The 19,706-nt window shown below is 48.8% G+C and overlaps 1 protein-coding gene across 2 annotated transcripts in view; it reads right to left on the bottom strand.

Annotated features, from left to right (window-relative positions):
* Positions 1–274: 274 nt before the first annotated feature.
* The window catches only part of IL2RA (interleukin 2 receptor subunit alpha), a 39,722-nt gene continuing 20,290 nt past the window's right edge, over positions 275–19,706 (bottom strand). The window contains exons 2-8 of one of the 2 annotated variants that reach the window (XM_074358168.1): positions 13,109–13,300; positions 11,511–11,615; positions 9,136–9,351; positions 7,927–8,004; positions 7,482–7,553; positions 6,259–6,325; positions 275–2,416 (exon numbers count right to left, since the gene is read on the bottom strand). In XM_074358168.1, the coding sequence (XP_074214269.1) occupies positions 2,392–2,416; positions 6,259–6,325; positions 7,482–7,553; positions 7,927–8,004; positions 9,136–9,351; positions 11,511–11,615; positions 13,109–13,300 (755 nt within the window). In that variant the 3' untranslated portion in view covers positions 275–2,391. Of the gene's footprint in view, positions 2,417–5,695; positions 5,891–6,258; positions 6,326–7,481; positions 7,554–7,926; positions 8,005–9,135; positions 9,352–11,510; positions 11,616–13,108; positions 13,301–19,706 lie in introns of those variants that run through there. The other variant, XM_074358169.1, reaches the window with a different exon arrangement.

The raw sequence follows: 19,706 nt of genomic DNA, 5'->3' as shown, positions 1-19,706 counted from the left end.
TCTCAAACCCCCAATTTATCCCTTCCCACCTCCTTCCCCGCCGGTAACCATGTTTGTTCTCTATGTCTGTGAGTCTGTTTGTTTCTATTTTGTAAACAAGCTCATTTGAATCTTTTTTTCCCCTAGATTCCAGATATAATCCTATGGTATTTTTCTTTCTCTTTCTGGCTTAACTTCAAGACCTCTTTATATTATTAAAAAGTATTGAGACGCTCCAAAACCTTTTGTTTATGTACTTACATTTAGTGATATTTGCCATCCTTAGACATTAAAACCAAGCAATTAAAAAATATGTATTAATTATTTTATAAACAACAGTAACAAACTCATTATATGTTAACACCAGAGTGATGACAGCATCACATATGTAGCTTCTGGCACCGCTCCCCACCCCGTACACTGGTAAGAGAAGGATCATGAAAAAAAGTAAATAGCATTGTGATTACAATGGGGGGTTAGGGCACCGCCCCTCCCTGCAGTAAAAAGTCCACGTGTAAGTTATAATCGGCCCTCTGTATCCCCAGTGTCTACGTATCGATGGTTCCTCTGTATCTGCAGTTCTGCCTCTGTGGATTCAACCAACCATGGATCGTGTAGTACTAGAGGATTGACTATTGAAAAAAAAATCCACATATAGGTGAACCCTCGCAGTTCAAACCTGTGTTTTCCAAGGCTCAACTGTATTATGAAAAAAATTTGGCTCCCATAGACCACCCCCTTCCCCAAAATGAGTAATGATAATTCAGCTTTACTCAAGTAAGATAGATAAGATTAAATTTTTTTTTCTAATCTGAGATTTCTCTCAATGTTAGTTTGCCCAGAAAACATATATACTCGGGGGAATGCTGGCAGTGGAATCTGATTGTACTTGGTTCAAGGTCACAGAAAGGACAGAAAAGAGTTCTTTAATCTGGAATATGGACCTGCTGACATTTGCCCTTTTTTTTTTTAAGTTACGCTTTCCTGCTTTCCTGCCCTTTCAGAAATGAAAACTGGCTGCTAGTTAAAAATTTTCCTTAATCTCATTATCAGGTGATTTTATTCAACCAGGACATCTGAGTCAACTGATTGGAGAACTAAGATCTTACACAAGAGTCTGAACAAGAACCTTCACTGACATCTCAGCACCTGACGCTGAGTTTTCCAGTAGGAGAGGAGGGCGGGTGGGCCTGGGGAGGTATAAACCCAGCGGTTCTCAAAGTGTGGTCCCAGGACCAGCTATCACCAGCAGCAGGTGAATTCTCGGGCACCACCCCAGACCTGTTGACTCAGAACCTGGAGATGGGCCGCGCCGTCTGCATTTTATCAAGGCCTCAGGTGACTTTGATTTGCTCAACGTTTGGCTAATGGTGTGAGGACCACTGGTGTGACCTCTTCCATAATTACCTTCTGTCAGGATAATCTCTGTGGCTTTCCTTACTTCCTTCTTTCTCTCCTTTCTTAAAACACTGAATGTATTGCTCCCTCATCAGTGTTTTTACAGCACTTCTTTGGCAATGTGCACGTTTGTGTCTGTCTGTAAACGTCAAATTCTTGCAGGTTAGAGGCAGAGTAACATTTATAGCCATCCCCAAGAAACTAGTTCTTAAAGAGGCCCCCGGTCATGTTCAGCCAAAGCTCTCCGACAGGAATCACCCATCATTTATCCTTCTCCCAACATTAACGCCTGTGAAATCCTTTCAAATGCTGAAGTCTGCAGTCCCAAGGCCTTGGCTGCGCTCGGTGGGTGTCACCCAGAGATGATCCCACCACGGCCTCTGTTCTGCAGAAACTCCACATTGAAGGTTCAGTGCAAGGCAGCTAGTTTAGAGGCCTGAGCTAAGGACAAAAGGTTCCCTAGTTCCCAGTCCGAGTTCTTAGAGGGCATTCCTGAAAGGGTGTGACCAGGAGGACAACCTAGTTACCCGGAGGCGGGGAAAGGATCCACAAAGATCGAGGGACGCGGTCCAGTGACGCGGGGCAGAGCCTGTGCCTATCTATTTACATTAGTGCGAGGGCTCTCCTTGGGATTTCTAAACAGGGAAGGTGGGAAAACCTTAGCATGAAGTGACTTTTCTTTATACTGTGTGTGGTGTGGAGGGACTTCCACGCTGGCTGTGCTTGAATTAACACGTATACATGAAATAAGACCAAGACTTCAAGGGTTCTTGCCCGTTCCTCCAGCAGCCTGGGACTTGCTGCCTGGACACAGGTCAGGCTCACTCGCTGATGCTACAGAGCTGGCGCCGATGGGGCTTCAGGTGCCTGGTGTTCTGTGATGTGGCTTCAGGGCTTTCCGAAACTCCCGGCACCGCAGGAGGTGCCTCTTGGATGAGTGTTCAGCATCTTCGATTTGGGTTGTGGTCCATGGCTTCGGTGGGCTGTTCTTGGCTTCTCAGCACTCTTCGTTTTCTAGATGGCTCCTCTACTCTTCTTCCTGTAGTGATGCAATCAAGTCATAATCACAAGAGTAATGTGGCCCCGAGGAAAACGTGGTCCCCACCCTACACGGACAGGGTAGAACATTCAACATAAGCCCCCATTGATTCACCTGCTAACTTAATTTTTTTAGTTGAAATACTGTCAGTTACAATGTGTCACTTTCTGGTGTACAACACAGCATCCCTGATCTGCTAACTTTAAAGTCCCAGGATATGGTGACCTTCCCACACGCTGACCTCAAGGCCTCGCCATCCCTCCAGAAGCCAAGAACAGCAGCCCCGTGGCTCTCACAGCATGTTAATTCAATCACAGTGCAGTGACGGCGCTGAGGAAGAGCCTGGGAGCTGGACGGTTATGGGTGTGGAGGCCGTGGTCTCAGGGAAGGGACTAGAGGACAGGCTCTGCCTTGGGGTGACTCCCCTCAGGGCACACTACTCCATCCTCACTTCCCGTTTCATCCTCGTGCGCAGTGACTACAGCCCCACCGTCAACACTCTAAAGCCCAGAGTCGCCCCACGTCCTAGACTTTGCCCAGCCCTTACTTAGCCTGCGGGAACATCTGGTTACCTCCTGCCTTGTGCAGGGCGCCCATGGGAGCCCCAAGAACTGCTGTGCTCTGAAATGCTTAACAACCTTCTCTGAAGTTTGCCCGTCTCCATGGTTTCCCGTTACGCCCAGTTTCAGGCTGCCAATCCCTGAACACAGAACTGGGGAGAGATGTGCAGGATGAAACCAGCACACATCGAGTACTTCCTCGATAGGGATACATGGATGCAAATCATGCTGAGATCACAGAAAGCAGCAAAATGTAGTGAAATAATTAGAAAGTGATGAATTTTGAAGACTGAAAATTTTGAAATTTTGAAAACTTTGTTTTAATATAACTTATTTAACTTCAAGTTTATGTACTTTAATTTTTAATAGTGGCTATGCTTAAGAACAGTTTGCAGAATTTCAGAAGATCTAACTTTCGGCTCTCAGGAGCCGGTGTAAGCCTGCCAGCTCTGGCCCTTTGCGGGCTCCCGGTAATTGCTCATAATGAAACCCTAACATGTAGGACTTCTGTTGGGCCACAAGAGGGCAGCCTCAGATGAAATTCGATGCTAGGAAGGATTTTGGACCAGCTCTTCCATAGAGGGGTCAATCTGAGTGTCCGTTTGTGTCTCCTGGAGATTGCAGTTCTGGGAGATCTTGTGGGAACTCACGGTTTCAGGAGTTCTTTGTTTGACAACATTAACTCCAAACCTTTACCTCTCCCAGATAGCTTCATCCCCTCTGTGTCTGAAGGCTTTGGGTCTTTAAGCTCACAAATAGAAAGATTTTTGACAGGTATCAAGTCCTGTCAGTGAAGCAAGGAGAGGAACTAAGTATTGAGTCCTGACAGCCTTGGGCACTTTACCGCATCACCTCACATAATCCTGAAATACATCCCACGAGTCAGCAGCACGCAGAGAGTGTGGTAGGCTGCCAGGGATGTGAACAGTTCCTACTCTCATAACCTAGAGGGCTTATATTTTGCATGGCAATAATCTGTGCTTTTAAATTCACATAAAACCAAGAGTCTATTGTGGGCCTGACAATCAGCATAAGAATGGAAGGAGGAGGGAGGGTACAGCTCAGTGGTAGACTGCATGCTTAGCATGCACAAGGTCCTGAGTTCAATCCCTAGTACCGTCACCTAAAAAACAAATAAATAAACCTAATTACCTCCCCTCCTCAATACATAAATGAATGTAGTTCTGCTTCTTAAAAAAAAAAAAAGAATGGAAGGACTCTGATGGTTTCTCTCTGGGTAGGCAAGATTGAGGGTCAAAGAGCTTTGGGATTTTGGGGGGTGAATCTGTGTCTTCTCAAGGTCTTCCTGGGGGTTTATGCCAGGGTTGGCAGAGTGCACTGGGGGGGGGGGTAGGGGATTCCCTGGGTAGTGGGGAGAGTCACATAGTAGGTCCTTACAGTCCTCGTCTAAACGGAGGGAGAGACTGGCCGTGTGTGTGTGTGTGTGTGTGTGTGTGTGTGTGTGTGTGTGTGTGTGAGAGTGATGATTTCACTCTATTGATTCGTCACAGTCAGTGCAGGGTCCTCCAAATTGGTCCCTGGAAACGTGCGCCAGCATCACCTGGGGATCTGTTAGAAAGTGCTTTCTCAGGCCCCTCCCTGAGCCCGCTGGGTCAGAGACTCTGGGCCGGCCCACTGGGAGAGGCTGATGCACTCAACTTTCAGAACCACCCGCCTTTCGTGGTGAGGTGGGAAGCCCCATAAAAAAGACTGGCAGGACCCCCAGGCAGGGCCACTGCTCTCCTCCAGCACCACCTGGTTCCCTAGCCCAGAGGCTCTATCTCGCTTTTTGCCGCTGAAACGGCTTACTCCTAGGAAAGTGGAACTTACCCCTAAAATTCTATTGGTTCCCTGAGCTCACTCCTGATTGGTTATTTCTCTCCCTCCTGATTGGTCCATTTCTACAAAGCTTGTTCCTAATTAGTCAACTTTTGTTATGCCTTATTTGCATATGATGTTGCAAAGTGTAAACTGGCAGCCTATAAAAGCCTGTGTAAACCTACAGACGGGGTCCGGAGTTTAGAGTGTTAACTCCGCTGGGCCCCTTGGCGTAATCAACCTGAGTTCTCCAGCTCTCCCAGTGCTGCTTAGTCGCCGGGCGGGATGCAGGTTGCTGTCACAACTGAGCTGTACCACGTTTTTCTGCAGCAGTGGGGCTACCTAAACTGATGTGTGCGTACTAGATGCGTTGGAGGAGCTTTTTAAGAAGTACTTTTTTTTTGACTGCGAATTAGTATATTTTAAACAATCTCTTTTCTTGCATCTTAAATATCATTGTGTTTGTCATCACAGGGCCACTTTTTGACTTGTCTAAGTTTCCCCGAGTACATCACTTTCATTCCTGTACCCTTTGAATCCATGTGTCATGAAGACACTGGAAATTTTATCCCAAATCACAAATATCACATTTGTAACATTTTGTTTTGTTCTCATTGGTCCCGTTAATGCTACACATGATTTCCCCAACATGACCACAAAAACACTAACTTGTAAAAAAGTCCCAGGCACAGAAGGTCAGAGGGTGTATGACTCTAGTCACGCAAACTGTCCGGACCAGGCAAGCCCGTGGAGGTGGGGGGTAAATCACGGGCGGTCAGGGAAGGGACCTGGGGAATTGGGAAGTGTGGGCTTCTTTCTGGGGTGATGGAAAGGTTCTGGAATTAGGTAGTGGTGGTGCACACGCAACATTGCTAAAAACCACTGAATTATGCACTTTAAAATGGTTAAAATGATGAATTTTATCTCAATTAAAAAAAAAAAAAGCACCGTTGTCGGGGTCCCGCTCAAGCATTGGTGTTTTTATGCTCTCTCCGGTGGCTCTCAGCCTGGGCTGAGAATCCGAGTTCCCGTAAACGAGGTCACGCAGGGGCCACGCGGGTCAGGTTCCTGGTGCAGGGGGCGCAGGTGTGCGCGTCTGGGGGGCACGCGTGGGGGACGGAAGTCGTGGATTCTGCCACCCTGTTTGCTTGGCTTAACCTGCCTAAGCGGTGGCTGTTCCAAAGGCTTCTGAGAAGACAGGTCGCTACACTATTCGGAAGGTCAGCCCCCAGCCTGGCATACAGTAGGTGCTCAATGGATGGTCGTTTCCTTGGCTTTCCCCTTTCCCCGCGGCTTTAAGTCTCTGGGTTGACTCTGGGAATTCGAGCCTGGCTGTTTGCCCTCTGCTTCTCCCCAAACGCAGGCGGTTGGCGGAGGAGGGGGAGGGGTGGGGGAGGGGTGGGGGAGGGGAGCCCTGCCCAGGTGCGTCCCAGGGCGGGGCCTCCGGGATCACGCGGGACTCACCATCTCCGCTGCCAGGTGAGGCCGCTCAGGAGGAGGATGCTGATGAGCAGGAGAACGCAGCCGGCCACTGTCCGACAGAGAGGCGGTTCAGCGCAGACCCCGAGCCCAGGGCTGAGAAAGCCAGTCCCCCGTGAGCCCGTCCCCCCACCCTCGGCAAAGGGCTCCCGGGCCGGTGAGCGCTGCGGGGTCCTTCCGTCCATCTGCCGCCCCTTTTCAGAATGCAGCTCCCGCCCCCGCAGGGTTTCTGTGGAGGCGCCCCCAGAACTGGGGTCTGGGGACTGAAAGGGCACAAGCCTTTCTTCAGGGGGCTCCGCTCTTTCTGGAGGGAGCGAGCTGACAGGCACTTTCTTTAAAAAGGTTCAGAGGCCCGGCCTCAGTTGGAGAGGCCTTGAGTGAGGCTGGCGATGGGTGCAAGAAATGTTGAAATATAAAGAGAAACGGTACACACGTTATAGCGCCTTCCGAAAGTGTTCGTATTTCTCAGATGCTACTTTCCTGTGGTCCTGGAACTGTCGAGTTGTCTGTCTGTCTGTCTGTCTAAACATCCATCACGTCTGTCTGTCTGTCTGTCTATCTTAGATGTGCCTCAAAGCCTGTTTTTCTCCTCTCCCCGCTTCACTGAGAGAGAATTGACGTGTAACATTGTCTCCGCTTAGCATGTTAGAGTTGCTTTGAAATACTTGTAAGTTGCAAAGTGAGGGCACCACAGAGTTAGCTAAAACCTCCATCAGGTCACAAAATTACCATTTCTTTTACCATTCCTTCTCTTAGCAACTTTCCAGTCTACGGGGCAGCATGGTTAACTAGTCACCACGCTGAACATTCGACCCAGAACTTACTCATCTTCTGACTGGAAGTGTGTGTCTTCTGACCAACATCTTCTCATTTGCCAGCCCCCCTCCCCCACCAGGTCCCTGGTGACCGGCATTCTACTCTGTTTCTGTGTTTTCTCTCTCTCCCTGGTTCTACCACGTCCCTCCAGCCTGGCCTCACCCCTCACAGCCAGGCGCTGGCTATTTTGTCCTTTAGCATCTGGTCAGGAGGATGGTTTGAGACCATACAACTACCTACAACCGAGTCCTGTGATTCCAAGTTATGTTACTATCTGGACTGGTCTTATATAGTGTAAAAAATTAGTTTAAACTAATTAAGCAACCAGCTCACCAACCCACCAAGTACTAGTCCCATGGTCTCTATCTGGGGCACGTTTGCTCACTACCCACCTGCGATCTGATACTCAGTTGTAAGTATGAACGACGTCATGGTGGCAGCCATGTCTGTGTGTTCTTCAAAATCTGTGCAAAAGACGGAGGGGAAGACGCTAGTTTATTCTAGTTATGGGACTGCTCGGGGCTGGGGAGGCCCTGGCTTCCCGGGAGGCTAGACCCTTGGAGGCGGATGGAGAGACTGGGGGAGTGCTGGGCAAGCTCTTCATTCTTCCGCCTTGAGGAGCCCCCCCATCCCGTCTTGTTTCTCCGCTGACACCTGCCGCATGGGAGGCCTGGGAGGTCGGATGCGGATGTGTGACCATCTCTGGCACCTGCTGGCAACTCTGACCCCTCTGCTGGGGGGAACTGTTCTGCTCTGGGTGGACTTCTTCCCTTCCCCACATGATGATTTAATGGCCAAGCTTCACCTTCAAAGAAACCCTAGTGGAACCTGCAGTACCTGTCCTCTGGGTTGTTAAGGGACGGGAAGTTTCGCTCCCAGGAGGGGCCTCGGTGCTGAGCGGAGGATCTTCATCACCTGGGGGAGAGAGTAAGGATGCTTGTGGAACTGAAGGTGGTGGGGGGTGGGGAGCTCACACCCACCCCTCCCCCCCACCTCAGCTGACCCGAGACGCACTAGCTGAGGTGTGACGCTTGGTTCTGGGCACATTATCTGGGGGTGCCACACACACAGCTCTCCATCAGGGCCCCAGGGAGGTGGGTCAGTGGCCCCAGGAGAGCAGGAGAGAGGGACCTGTGACCCCGACCCCGGCTTTCCACGGAACTCTGAGCAGCTTTCATCCTGACTTCCTACTCAACCCTGGTTTCCTTCTGCAGTTTGGAAACAGGTCGTCAGAATACAAATACCACTGAACTGTCAAACAAAGCAGAGATGCACAAAAGGATAGCTTTTCTCTGTGAAAGGTTCCCCGTTGTTGGTGGGCACGGCCAGCAGGCCACGTGGCTCACTGAGGGCGGGAAAGAAACACAGCCTCCCCAGAGGATCCAAGAAGGAGGCACGGGGTCCGGGGACCCGGGGTGAGAGAAGACTCCGCTGACAGTGTCACGTGTAAGGGACTTGCCCGGAGAAATGGTAACACGGCTTCAGAATGAAAGTAGCAGAAGACCTCAAGTTAGGCGGCTTGTCTGTGTGTGTGAATGAGTGTGTTGCTGGTGGGAAGTCCTTTGTCTGCACATTTGCACTGCGTCCAAGCTCAGGTGGGACTTGCACCGGAGGCAGGGGCGTGCTGGTGGCTGCGCAAATACTGCGCTCAAGTTGGTGCCAGGAGGTTAGAAGGGGGTGCGCGGCGCGCTGGGCTTTCCTTTTTGAAGGCAAGGAAGCCTTGGGAGTTTAGAGGAAGAAGGGGCGTCTCAGGACCAGCTAGAAAAGGGGGCAGCATTACTGCTGGGGAGGGGGCACCCGGGGTCCTCGGAAGCCCTTTCTTCCTCTTCCATCTCCTGCTACTTTTCCCTGTTCAGGGTCCGGGGTACCTCAGGTGATGGAAATCTTGCAGTTTATCTAGTCTATTTTCTAGAGTGAGAAAAACAGCGGCCCCAGGAGGTGAAGAGCCTTGCCCAAGATCACGTGGCCGGTTGTTCAGGAATTCCAGCCTGGTCTGCCGGAGGGAAGCGGCGGGGGGGGGGGGGGGGCACGGGAGCAGCCCCGAACCTGGGAACTGACTGTTCTCTGTTTCACTTCTGCACTTGAGCTGCGGCTGTGTCCACCTCATCTTCCCTCTGATCATCTCACAGATGCTCTTGGCAAGGCCTCTCCGCGGGTCCCTGAATCCCTGGGCGCACTGGTAGTGAACCGTCTGCCCCACCACAAAATGATAAATTCTCTTCAAAGATCCATGTTCCCAGGGTGGAGGCTCCTCGCAGTGACCTGGAAGAAGGAAAGGAAGTTCCAAAGGCAAGTTGGGGAGGTGCTGAGAGTGAATCCAAGGTGCCTCTTTCTAGAGACTGGACCTTGGTTCTTTGTCCTTCCCCCCTCCCTCCCTCCTTTCCTTCCTTCCTTCCTACCAACCAATGAGTATTGGTAACATCTTCATGTCAGGCACTCTGTGGAAAGGCACAAAGACCCAGTCCCCCACAAGGAGCAGACAGTGGATTGGGCGGGGCAGCGTGTGCAGGCAGAACGTGGGGAGGGTGACAGCTGAGAAACAGCTTGCTCTGTGAACACAGAGGAATGAGCAGTTACTTCTGCCAGTGGCGAGGGATTTGCTAAATGGACGGATGTGGAAAGAGTCATCTCAGCTGAGGGCTGAGGGCGGGCTCAAGCCAACTTGTGGAGACCACCTGGGTCCCCAGTGCTAAGTGAGGAAGCACACCCTCGAACTGCAGCTAGTGGTCATCTTGGGACCATGGGGAAGGACTGGGGACAAATCCAAAGCCAGGAGGAGGGGAGCACCAAGGTCGTCTTGGACAAATGGAGCCTGATCTCTGATCAAGCCATGCCTGAAGCCGCCCCATGTGAGCCCTTTTAAGGCCTCTGAAAATTCCCCATGCTCAGTAACTTTCCACTCACACAACTAAAACCAAGCCTGGGTGACCTTTAACCCCAGAGATTGTGTCCTGTTCTAATTTAATCTCAGAGTCCATGCTCTCCCCGCCCCCCAATCTAGACATGTGGAAACACGTATCTCCTCCAACCCCAGACACGGGAGGCTGCGTGTATGCTCTGACCTTCCACAACCTCCAGCACCCAACATACCTTCTAACAGCAGGAGCCCTATAACCTGTAACCCCTATAACCCCTCTGCAGCAGGAACCGAGGGTCCCGGCCCCAGCAGTCTGCTCTACCGCAGTGCCTTGCAAATCACCACCGAACCTGTGCGTTAGTCTCAGACTCAGACTGCCTGACAGCCGGCAAAATTCATAGCCATCCAAACCCATCTGAATTGGGTTTGCTGCTTCCAAGAGAAAACCTCCAAATTAAGACAGTCTGTGAAGCATCCTTTAGCCAGAGTGAGCTGGTTATCTCTTGAGTAAGGACGGCACACGCTGACCTCTTGAGAAAACTTTCAGTAATTGTGGAGGGAAATGTGGGGGAAGCAGAGACAAAGAAGCCCCTAGACGTGTCCTGAAACCTCGTTCCAGCGCAAAGTTGGAGTGGAAAGGGCTGGAAACTTCATGCTGCCCACAGCCCCTGAAATAGTCATTGTGTCTTTTTGTTTTTTAATTAGTAGAGGCTGAAGGTAAATTCAAACTAGTTTAAATAATCAGCAATATCCCTACTGGAATTTGGGAGGCCCGAAGCCTGCTTTCAGTCCTCTTACATGAGTTTGGCCAAGTCTTTAAATGTCTCTGTGCTTCAGTTTCTTCAGTGAATTGAAGTAATATTTCCTGCTCCCCGACTCACTGGGCTTTGAGGTTTGAATGCAGGCATGTATAATGTGGTGAAGTGCTTTCTAAAGTTATAAAATGAGCGTCAGACCACAGGGTCTTTGTAAGGTCAGCTGGTCCCCGCAAAGCTCAGCTCTTCCTAATGGCCTCTCTTTCTCCCTGATGTTATGTCTTGACTTCGACATCATTAATTTTGGAACATTGGGGCAGCCACTGGGTAACAGGGCACTTGCTTGCCCGCTGCCCATCGGCGGGGAGAGGTGTACCCGCAGCTTCGAGACTCACCGGTGTGGCATCGCACACTTTTCAGCCCTGTCCTGTAAGAAACATCTGGAAGTAAATTGCTTTGCTTGGAGGACACTGTCTGGTACTTAAAGGGAAAACAGAGCATTTCCTCGAGGGCAGGGACCACTGTCTACTGGGTTTGCATCTTCTGGCCGCAGTGCCTGGCACAGCGAATCCCCAGATGCACTTTTTGAAGTGAAGTGAGTTGAATTCTATCTGGCCAGCTCCCAAATCTGGAGGAAGCCCAGAGCCCAGGTTGGCTGCTGTAAGAGGCTTGAAATGCTGGGCAAACAGCCTGCAAACACTGCACACAGTGTCCTTAGAAAAGGGGACAGTGGGACAGACTCTCCTCCTTTGGGGAACGCATCCTATGCCTGCAAGGGGATGGTTGGCTCGTCCAGAGTCACCTCTTACCTGGCAGCTTAACCTGGTCTGTGGGCTGCATTTGGCCTTGCGTTTCGGTAGGTGTTTGTTCCTTCTGTTCTTCGGGTCTGGGGGTGACTTGTTTTACTGGGGAGGCTGGAGAGTATGGATGGAAGGAGGGAGATAACGTCACAAATGCGTCGAAGAGAAACTGCTCTCCCTGCGTTCAGTCACTCAGAAAGGGTGCCTTTCCAGCACCTGTGATGTGCCTGGCCACACGGGGGGGCTGGGGTTATGAAGATGAACCCGGGGGGCGGGTGTCTCAGTGGGGCACGTGCATGGCCAGCCCAGCACTGGCCTGTCAGTCAGGATTTGTGTACATAATGACAATGGCCTATACATATTTCTGAAAGAACAGAGATTTTTCTGGTGGAATTCTTTTTGTGTGTGTCTCCCCTAAAAGGACTCCTTTTTGGCCACTGACCCATCAACACTGGGCTTGGGAGTGAGTGTGACTATGATGAGGGTGATAACTCCACAGGCCACCCACCCACCCCTCTGTGTCCCCAAAGCAGTTCATTTAAAAGTTAGAGAGAAGCCATCCCAAAGCAATGACAAAAAAACCTGTCCTGTAACACGCCTCTTTGTTGTAAAGATTTTGTCAAAAAGATACCTGCACCCCAATGTTCACAGCAGCACTGTTTACAACAGCCAAGACATGGAAACAACCTAAATGTCCATGGACAAATGACTGGATAAAGAAGCTGTGGTATATTTGTACAGTGGAATACTACCCAGCCATAAAAAAGAATAAAATAATGCCATTTGCAGCAACATGGATGGACCTGGAGATTGTCGTACTAAGTGAAGTAAGCCAGAAAGAGAAAGAAAAATACCGTATGATACCACTCATATGTGGAATCTAAAAAAAAAAAACGACACAAATGAACTTATTTACAAAACAAACAGACTCATAGACAGAGAGAACAAACTTACGGATACCAAAGGGGAAAGGAGGGGAGGGACAAATCAGGAGTTTGGGGTTAACAGATACACCCCACTATACATAAAACAGATAGACAACAAGAATTTACTATTAAATATCTTGTAATGACCTATAATGGAAAAAAATCTAAAAAAGAATGTGTGTGTATATATGTGTATATATATATAAAAAGCTGAATCACTTTGCTATACACCTGAAACTAACACAACATTGTAAATCAACTATACTTCAATTAAAATATTGTGATAAAAGACTCATAACATAAACTTCACCATATTGACCATTTTTAAGTGTACAGTTCAGTACCCTTAGCTGTAGTCACATCACTGTGAACTAGAATTATTTTTAATTGTTTAGTAACTATTAGCACCGTGTCTGTCCCTCCCTCCCCCTAAAGTGTAAGTTCTCTGGGGGCCGGGTCTGTCATATCCCCTGTGCCTAGAACAGTCCTTGGAACTAGGAGGCTCTCATGACATATTTGCTCAGTGGATGACTATTCCAAGAACCACTAAGATTAGTTGTCACGTTGATGGGGCTGGCCGATTTTTGTCTGTAGGGCGGAGGGAAGAAAAGTTGAAGCTGTGTCTCCCCGTTTGCTACAGTGTTTGTCTCTCCCTCCTCGGTTACGAATGGAAACACTTACAAATCCGGTCGCACTGACATCTGTTTTCCCAGAAAGAGTGGTTGGAGTTCCCTGTGCAGAGCATGTAGGGCCGCCTGCTGCTCGTTCTGCGGAAGCCTTTCTCGCAGTCACAGTTTAACGTGGTGCCGACCTCGTACCTGAGGATCTTGAACGTGGCATTTCTGATATTTGGTGGGTCCTGAAGACAAACCCCTGCCAAAACAACAAAACAAAACAAAAAGCGAATTAAGAGTGCAGGAGCTTCCCAGCATGGGCATAGTCACCACGCAATAATCTAATCACACGTTTCCTCGCTTCATAGAAGGGGCTTACAGGTACCCAACTTTTTCCTGGAAAGAAACTAAGGCTGTCACCGCATTTCTTTAGAAACCTTCCTATCAGAGATCACTCACAATTCAACTTCAGCCAAGTTCACCTCCAAACTACAATGTGTTTCAAACTAAATGAATGGAAATGAATGAGGCTTTATTCTAAATATGCTTCATGCTGAGCGAATTTAGAAAGAGAAGGACCGAGGGCTATGAAGAAAGGAAGAGAGGAAAGCCGTGTAGATTTGATTGAGGGACAACGTGTGCCTGTGAGAGATACTTTGCAGGAGATAAAGATTGTCCAACTTTCTGCAATGAATGCTTCTGTAGGGCTTTTTCCTTTTTTTGGAGAAATATGTGTGAAGTGCTTCACTCAATGTCTGGCGAGTAGGAAATGTGTGTTTCTCACCCACCTACGCACCTCTGAGTTTACCAGATTCCTCCTCATACCACGAAGACCTGACTCTCCCTTGGCCCAAAAAAAGGTCACTGGTTTCCCACTAAAAGTACTCAAAGAAACGGCCGAGCGCTCAGCTACTGAGGGGGAAGAGGTACTGGTCTCATCAGAACGACGATTCCACTGTATATCTGATGACAAGTTCTCCTGCTTTAAGAGATGAGATTTTACGGAAAAGCCACAGGTAGGATAAGAGAAGTGGACAGGAAGGACCACAGGAAACAGGAGAGAGTGAGAATCAGGGGCCTCGCCACCCAGCACAACAGGCACCAGGTCCAGGCTGATATGAAAGCTTTATGTAAGTCTTCAGTGGCCAAGACAGTATATATGGGCAAAAGGACAGACACATAGAATAATGAAACGGAATAGAGAATCTAGAAATAGACTCACACATGTTGGGTTTTTTTTTTTTAAGAAACATACCATGGCAATTCAATGAGGGAAGGAAAAATCTCCACAAATTCTTCTGGAATAAATGACAAATGTATAGGGAAAAAAGAACCTCACTCCATGTACAAAAATTAATTTGATTACATTTCTAAACATAAAAGATCCATATACCAGATCTATACATTATAGATGTAAACATACAAGGTTAAACTATTAAGCCTCTAAAAGAAAGGCAAACAGCTTTGCAAGCTACAGACATGCCAAGATTTCCTAGAGAAGACACCAAAAGCGCTAACCATAAAAGAATATTAAATTAAAAACTTCTGCTCGTCCTAAGACATTAAGGAACTGGAAAAAAAATGAGTGACAGTGATAGACTGGGAGAGAATCTTGGCGACACGTAATCAGACAAAAAGACTTGTGTCCACATTATACAGAGAGCTACAAATTAAGACTAAAAGTCAAATAACCCAATAATTAAATGGGCAAAGACTTGAAAGTTCCCTTCACCAAAGAAGGTATTTAATTATCAGTAAGCACTTGAAAAGACGCTAAACATCATTAGACATCAAGAAAAAGCAAGTTGGAAACCACCATGAAATAGTCCTTTAGAATGGTTACGATGGATCAAAGACTGACATCACCAAATGTTGCAGAGGACACAGAGCTACTAGAATGCACATTACTGGTAGGAGTGCAAAAGAAAACCATTACTTTGGAAAACTCACTTTTTTTTTAAATGAAGTTAAATATATACCCGCCCTGCGACCCAGCCATTCCATTCCTCAGGATTTATCTAGGGGGTGTGAAAGCATGTGTCTACAAAAAGGCTAAAACAAAACATTTATAGCAGCTTTGAATAATCTCAAACATTACGTTGAACAAACGAAGACGGACGCAGAATACACACACTGATTCCGTTTACATGAAGTTCAAGAGAAGACAAAGCTAGGGTACAGAGCAGCGGGGGTTGACGGGAAGGAGGTGATGGAGACGTTGGTTACGTGGGTGGACATATGTGCCCTGATGACAAGTTGAAATGGTAATGGACTAATCATGGTTCATGGACATAAAGAAACGGAGTCAGGACTTGGTCTTGGACACGGCCCTGCACCACTGAGAACCGGAATTTTCCCTGAACTGTGTCAAACTTAAGGACACCGCCAGCTGTTTCTGACACAACATGTGCTAGCAGCTGCATCTTATGGTTTCAAGGTCTCCCCCTGTAACTGGCAACCATTTCAGACCCCAACCAACCCTTACTTAACAAGCACCCTCATTTCTTGCCAGCTCTCATGGAATTCTTGACGAACAAATCATGTCACTAACTGGAACCTTACTTATTTTGTCTTTATAAGCCTCCCCTAGTTTGTAGCTGCTGGGGATGGGGACGCAGTTCAAGGGCTTCTTAAATCTGTGTCTCCTGGGCAGTCCTGATAAACCCAAACAGATGCCTTCTTATATTTTAATCAGGTCTCCATTTCTGAAATTTTGGTTAACAGCCCAAACTTATCAAATTGTACCCTTCAGATCTGTGTGTTTTACTACAAGTAATTTTACTTCCCCAAAAAACAAAAAACAAACAAACAAAAAAAACTCAGTAAGAAGTACACTGAGCAATTCTCATGATTGTCCATGAGCACAAATAATTAAGGTTTGACCTCAGATGCCTTTGGAATCTGACAATTCAACCACAAGCCAAGAGGGTTTCTAAACATAGAAATTTGAAAAGGAAGCAGACAGATTGTCTTTTGGGCAGCTTTGTGTCCTTAACAACTATTTACGTGGTGATAGGCTAAATGAGGCCGTGGAAATTCCCAGGACCATCATAAATTAGCCTGAGCATCTCTGGAGGTCATGTGGGGACAAGGGAAATCTCCAGAACCTCTTAGTCCAACAGACTTTCCCTTCATGAAAGCATCTTTCCTGGAATTTAGAAACACTGGAACTTCCCTGGCCTGTAGCTCAGAACCGGAGAAGAGCTTGGCTGTGACCCTTTTCCCTAGAACCGTGCCGAGGGGGTTCCAAACATCTGAAGAAAGTGGGGGTCGGAGAGTGTGTGGGAGTGGTACCCCGGCGGGGGGGGGTGTTTCTTTTTAATCTAATGGGAATAAATCTGGGATTTTTTAAAAAGTGCTTCTCAGCACAGTGTCAGAAACAGCAGTACATCTTTAAAACAGGATGATGAAACACTTTTTCCCTCCTGAAATCTTGCAGCGGAGGACTGAAGGACAACTCCGTAGGTGTGACTCAGCAGGACATCTTTGCATCCTCTTTCCCTACATTGCCACCTAGGAGTTTCCTTCCCCTGCAGCCGGGCAGCTGCCCCAGTTCCCTAAGTTCCCTCTCTGAAAACTCTGAAAAGTCTTGAAATTCAGGGACAGAGGCTTTTCCTCCTCTCTCTTGCACCCAGCTTCCCAGCTCTGTCTCTGGCTTCCACGGCTGGCTCTGACTTTCTAGCGGAAACTGTCCTCCGCTCTCAGCTCTGCCCACCCCCTCGCTCACCCCCCACCCTGCGCCCCCACCCCCCCAGCTCACACCACAGTGGGTCTGGAAGCTCAAGGGGCAAACACAGCAATTTATTTTTGAAGGTGGGAAGGGAAGGGTTTTTCTCTCTGTAATTTTTAACTATTGGTATGTTTTTGGATTGGATGTCATTTTGTCTTCTGAGAGTCTTTGATGTGCGTGCCGCCTATGGAGGGGAGGAAATACTTTAGGTTACTAACCTGGAGCTGGGACTTGGGATAAATGCTCAGAGCTTGGACGGCGGGGCCCCAGGAGGGGATCCTACCACAGGCTCAGAGGAACATGGATGCAGTCTTTCTACCTTTCATGTAGCAGAGGGGAAGGAGAGCCTTATTAATCCTGACAATCCCCAGGGCTTCCACTCACACTGAGAGTTAAATTGAGCTCTTCTGAGGTTGAAACTGTTTCTCATCTTATTTTGGATTTTTGCTAGGAATTTTAATTGGGAAGACACAGGTGGGACCCCATGTGTCCCACTCCCTGCGCCCACCCCGCCTCCATCACTGTCCCTGAAACACTGTCCCCAGGTGCATCTTCCTTTGGGATAGTTGTAGGTTTGTTGCCTCCAGGAATTCATTGCTCAACCAAAGGGCAGGAACCTGTGTCTGCTTCTGGCTTCTTCAGCTGACATCAGCGACCGTAACTGAGAGCCACCTCGGTCTGGGCTGTGTCTGGGGGGAAGGTGAGTGAGGGCGAGGGACCCTAGGACTCTCTTGGCTTCTTTTTCTCTGCTGTTTTGCTTTACACTTTTCCTCCAGCGGATTGCTGGAGACACGACTTCTCCATCTCACTGCCCCCATGCTAGGGAGGGGAAGCTTAGGCATCTGTAGGACGCACAGCAACAGAGTTAGGGATTCAAACCAGCTTTCCTGCCTCCCAGGCATGTGCTCTCTCCTTTTGAGTATTAGACCAGACCATCACCACCTGCCACCATTCCCAGAGGGGCCTCTGGGCAGCTTCTGCTGCTCGGGCTTCTAGCAGGAGAGGAGCAGTGCGCTGGAACGAGGTACTCTCTTCTCTCCCTCCACGGGGCCACGTCCCACAGCAGAGAGACGGAGCAGGAGACGCAGACCAGGGGACCCCCACTGGAGCTGGAACCCTGACAGCCTTTATCTTGTGTCTCCATCTGCCCTCGACTCCACTGCCGCATAGATGGCCACCCCTCCGTGTTCTGCTGTTTTGTTTTTAGAAGGAATTAGAGCTGAGGTGAGTTTTGTGCTGAGAGATTGTGTCCCCTGAGTTACCAGACATGCCAACACCTGGAGGCCGTCAGTCCCTGAGCCAGGAGGAGGCCAGAGCCTCCACAACAGGTAGGACCCCGCTTCAGTTGTTCAGAAGCTGAGCTTCTCAAACTTTGTGTCTACGCGTCGCCTGGGGGTCTTGGTGAAATGCACATTTGGGTTCCATCGGGCGAGTGTGGAGGCTAAGACCTCCCTCACGAGCTCCCCGAGGCTGCTGGCGCGGCAGCCAGTCAGCACACAGCCCAGGCCCCACGTCCCCCGCCCTGCTCTGCCCCTTCCCAGAGGCCTGCCTCCCCCGCACTCTGTTCCCCCGCAAAGCATCTGAGAGGGTGCAGTGAAAACTTGCCCCTTGGCTGGAGGAAAGGTGGGGGGTGAAAACGGTTGTGGGCTTGGTGACTTTTTTTTTTTTTTCTTTTCTGATGTTGTTCAAAACAAGAGAGTGCTCATCAGGCCCTGGTGGCCCATGTAAGTGACACAAAAGATAAGGAAAAGGAAGGGGCTTCAAAAGGATGTGGACAGAGGCTGAGACAAGTCTTTGCTCTGTGGGTGAATCCAGGTCAAATTATGTTTACCTGTACTAGCCAGCCAGCACTGCACACATGGCCTCATCCCTAGGTCCTTCCTCTTCACCATCCACGCAGGAGAGATTGGGGATGAACATTAGACTGACTCTCCAAGCGCAGAAACTTCTAGGGGATGCTTTCCTAAGCTTTATGCATGGGACGCAGGAATCCATCAACAGCTTGGGGCACCTGATAAAGAAATGGTTCTTGACCTAAAGCCATGTGTCTTCTGTGTCAGACCTAAGAGAACCCCAAGATGTACCTAATGGCAAAGACAGTCTCCATGTTCCTTGGGGAACCCAACCAGCAGTCTGAGCCTTATAGAAAACAGGTGTTTTTGGTGCAAAAAAAACAAAAAACAAAAAACAAAAACCATAGGACATGTTGATTATTCTTCTTAATAGATTCCTAGGATCTGAGAGCTGGGAGAGACCCCTGAGATAATCTAGGTTGATCTCCCATTTTGCTGATAAGGAAACTGAGGCTGCATGTCGATCCTTGAATTCCCAAACCCGGGAATAAGACGGACCCCTGACTCCCAGTTTGTGCTTCTCCGTCCGGTAGAATTGTTGTCTTCAGGAACAAGTGTGCGTTTCACTCAGCTTTGGAAGGGTCTCTGTGGCTAGGAGGCAGAGCTATGGCTGACCTATCTGGGTCACTGGGAAGTGTTTGTGAAATGTTGTGGTTTAATTCAGATCATTATCTTTGAAGTCAGAGAACTCGGGCCCTCCATTTGGGGTTATCTATATAATAGTAACTCTGATACCTGAGTCCCGCCTGGGTGCTGCTCCTTTGTGCAGATCACCTTCAGGGCTCACTACACCCTGAAAGGTAGACATTGTCACTATGGCTTCCACAGCAGGAGACTGAGGTTCAGAGACATTCAGTAAACTGCCCCGAGTAACACAGCCCGAGGTGACGGGACAGGCACCACGAGGAAGCCCACAATTGCTGCCTTTTACAAAAATCTCACTTTAGCTTTCAGGAAATTCTTTCAAATAGCAAACTTAACTGTGTCAGGAAAGATCGAGGATGAAGAGGACCAAAGTGTAGAGAGAAGGTTTGCGTTGACCTCAGATCACCACAGAAGCTCAGAGGGTGGTGCGGTTGGTT

The sequence above is a fragment of the Camelus bactrianus genome, chromosome 35, assembly GCF_048773025.1.
Source record: "Camelus bactrianus isolate YW-2024 breed Bactrian camel chromosome 35, ASM4877302v1, whole genome shotgun sequence".
Classification (NCBI taxonomy): Eukaryota; Metazoa; Chordata; class Mammalia; order Artiodactyla; family Camelidae; genus Camelus; species Camelus bactrianus.
The sequence above is the reverse complement of the archived record's forward strand: the minus strand, read 5'-3'. Positions and strand labels throughout refer to the sequence as shown.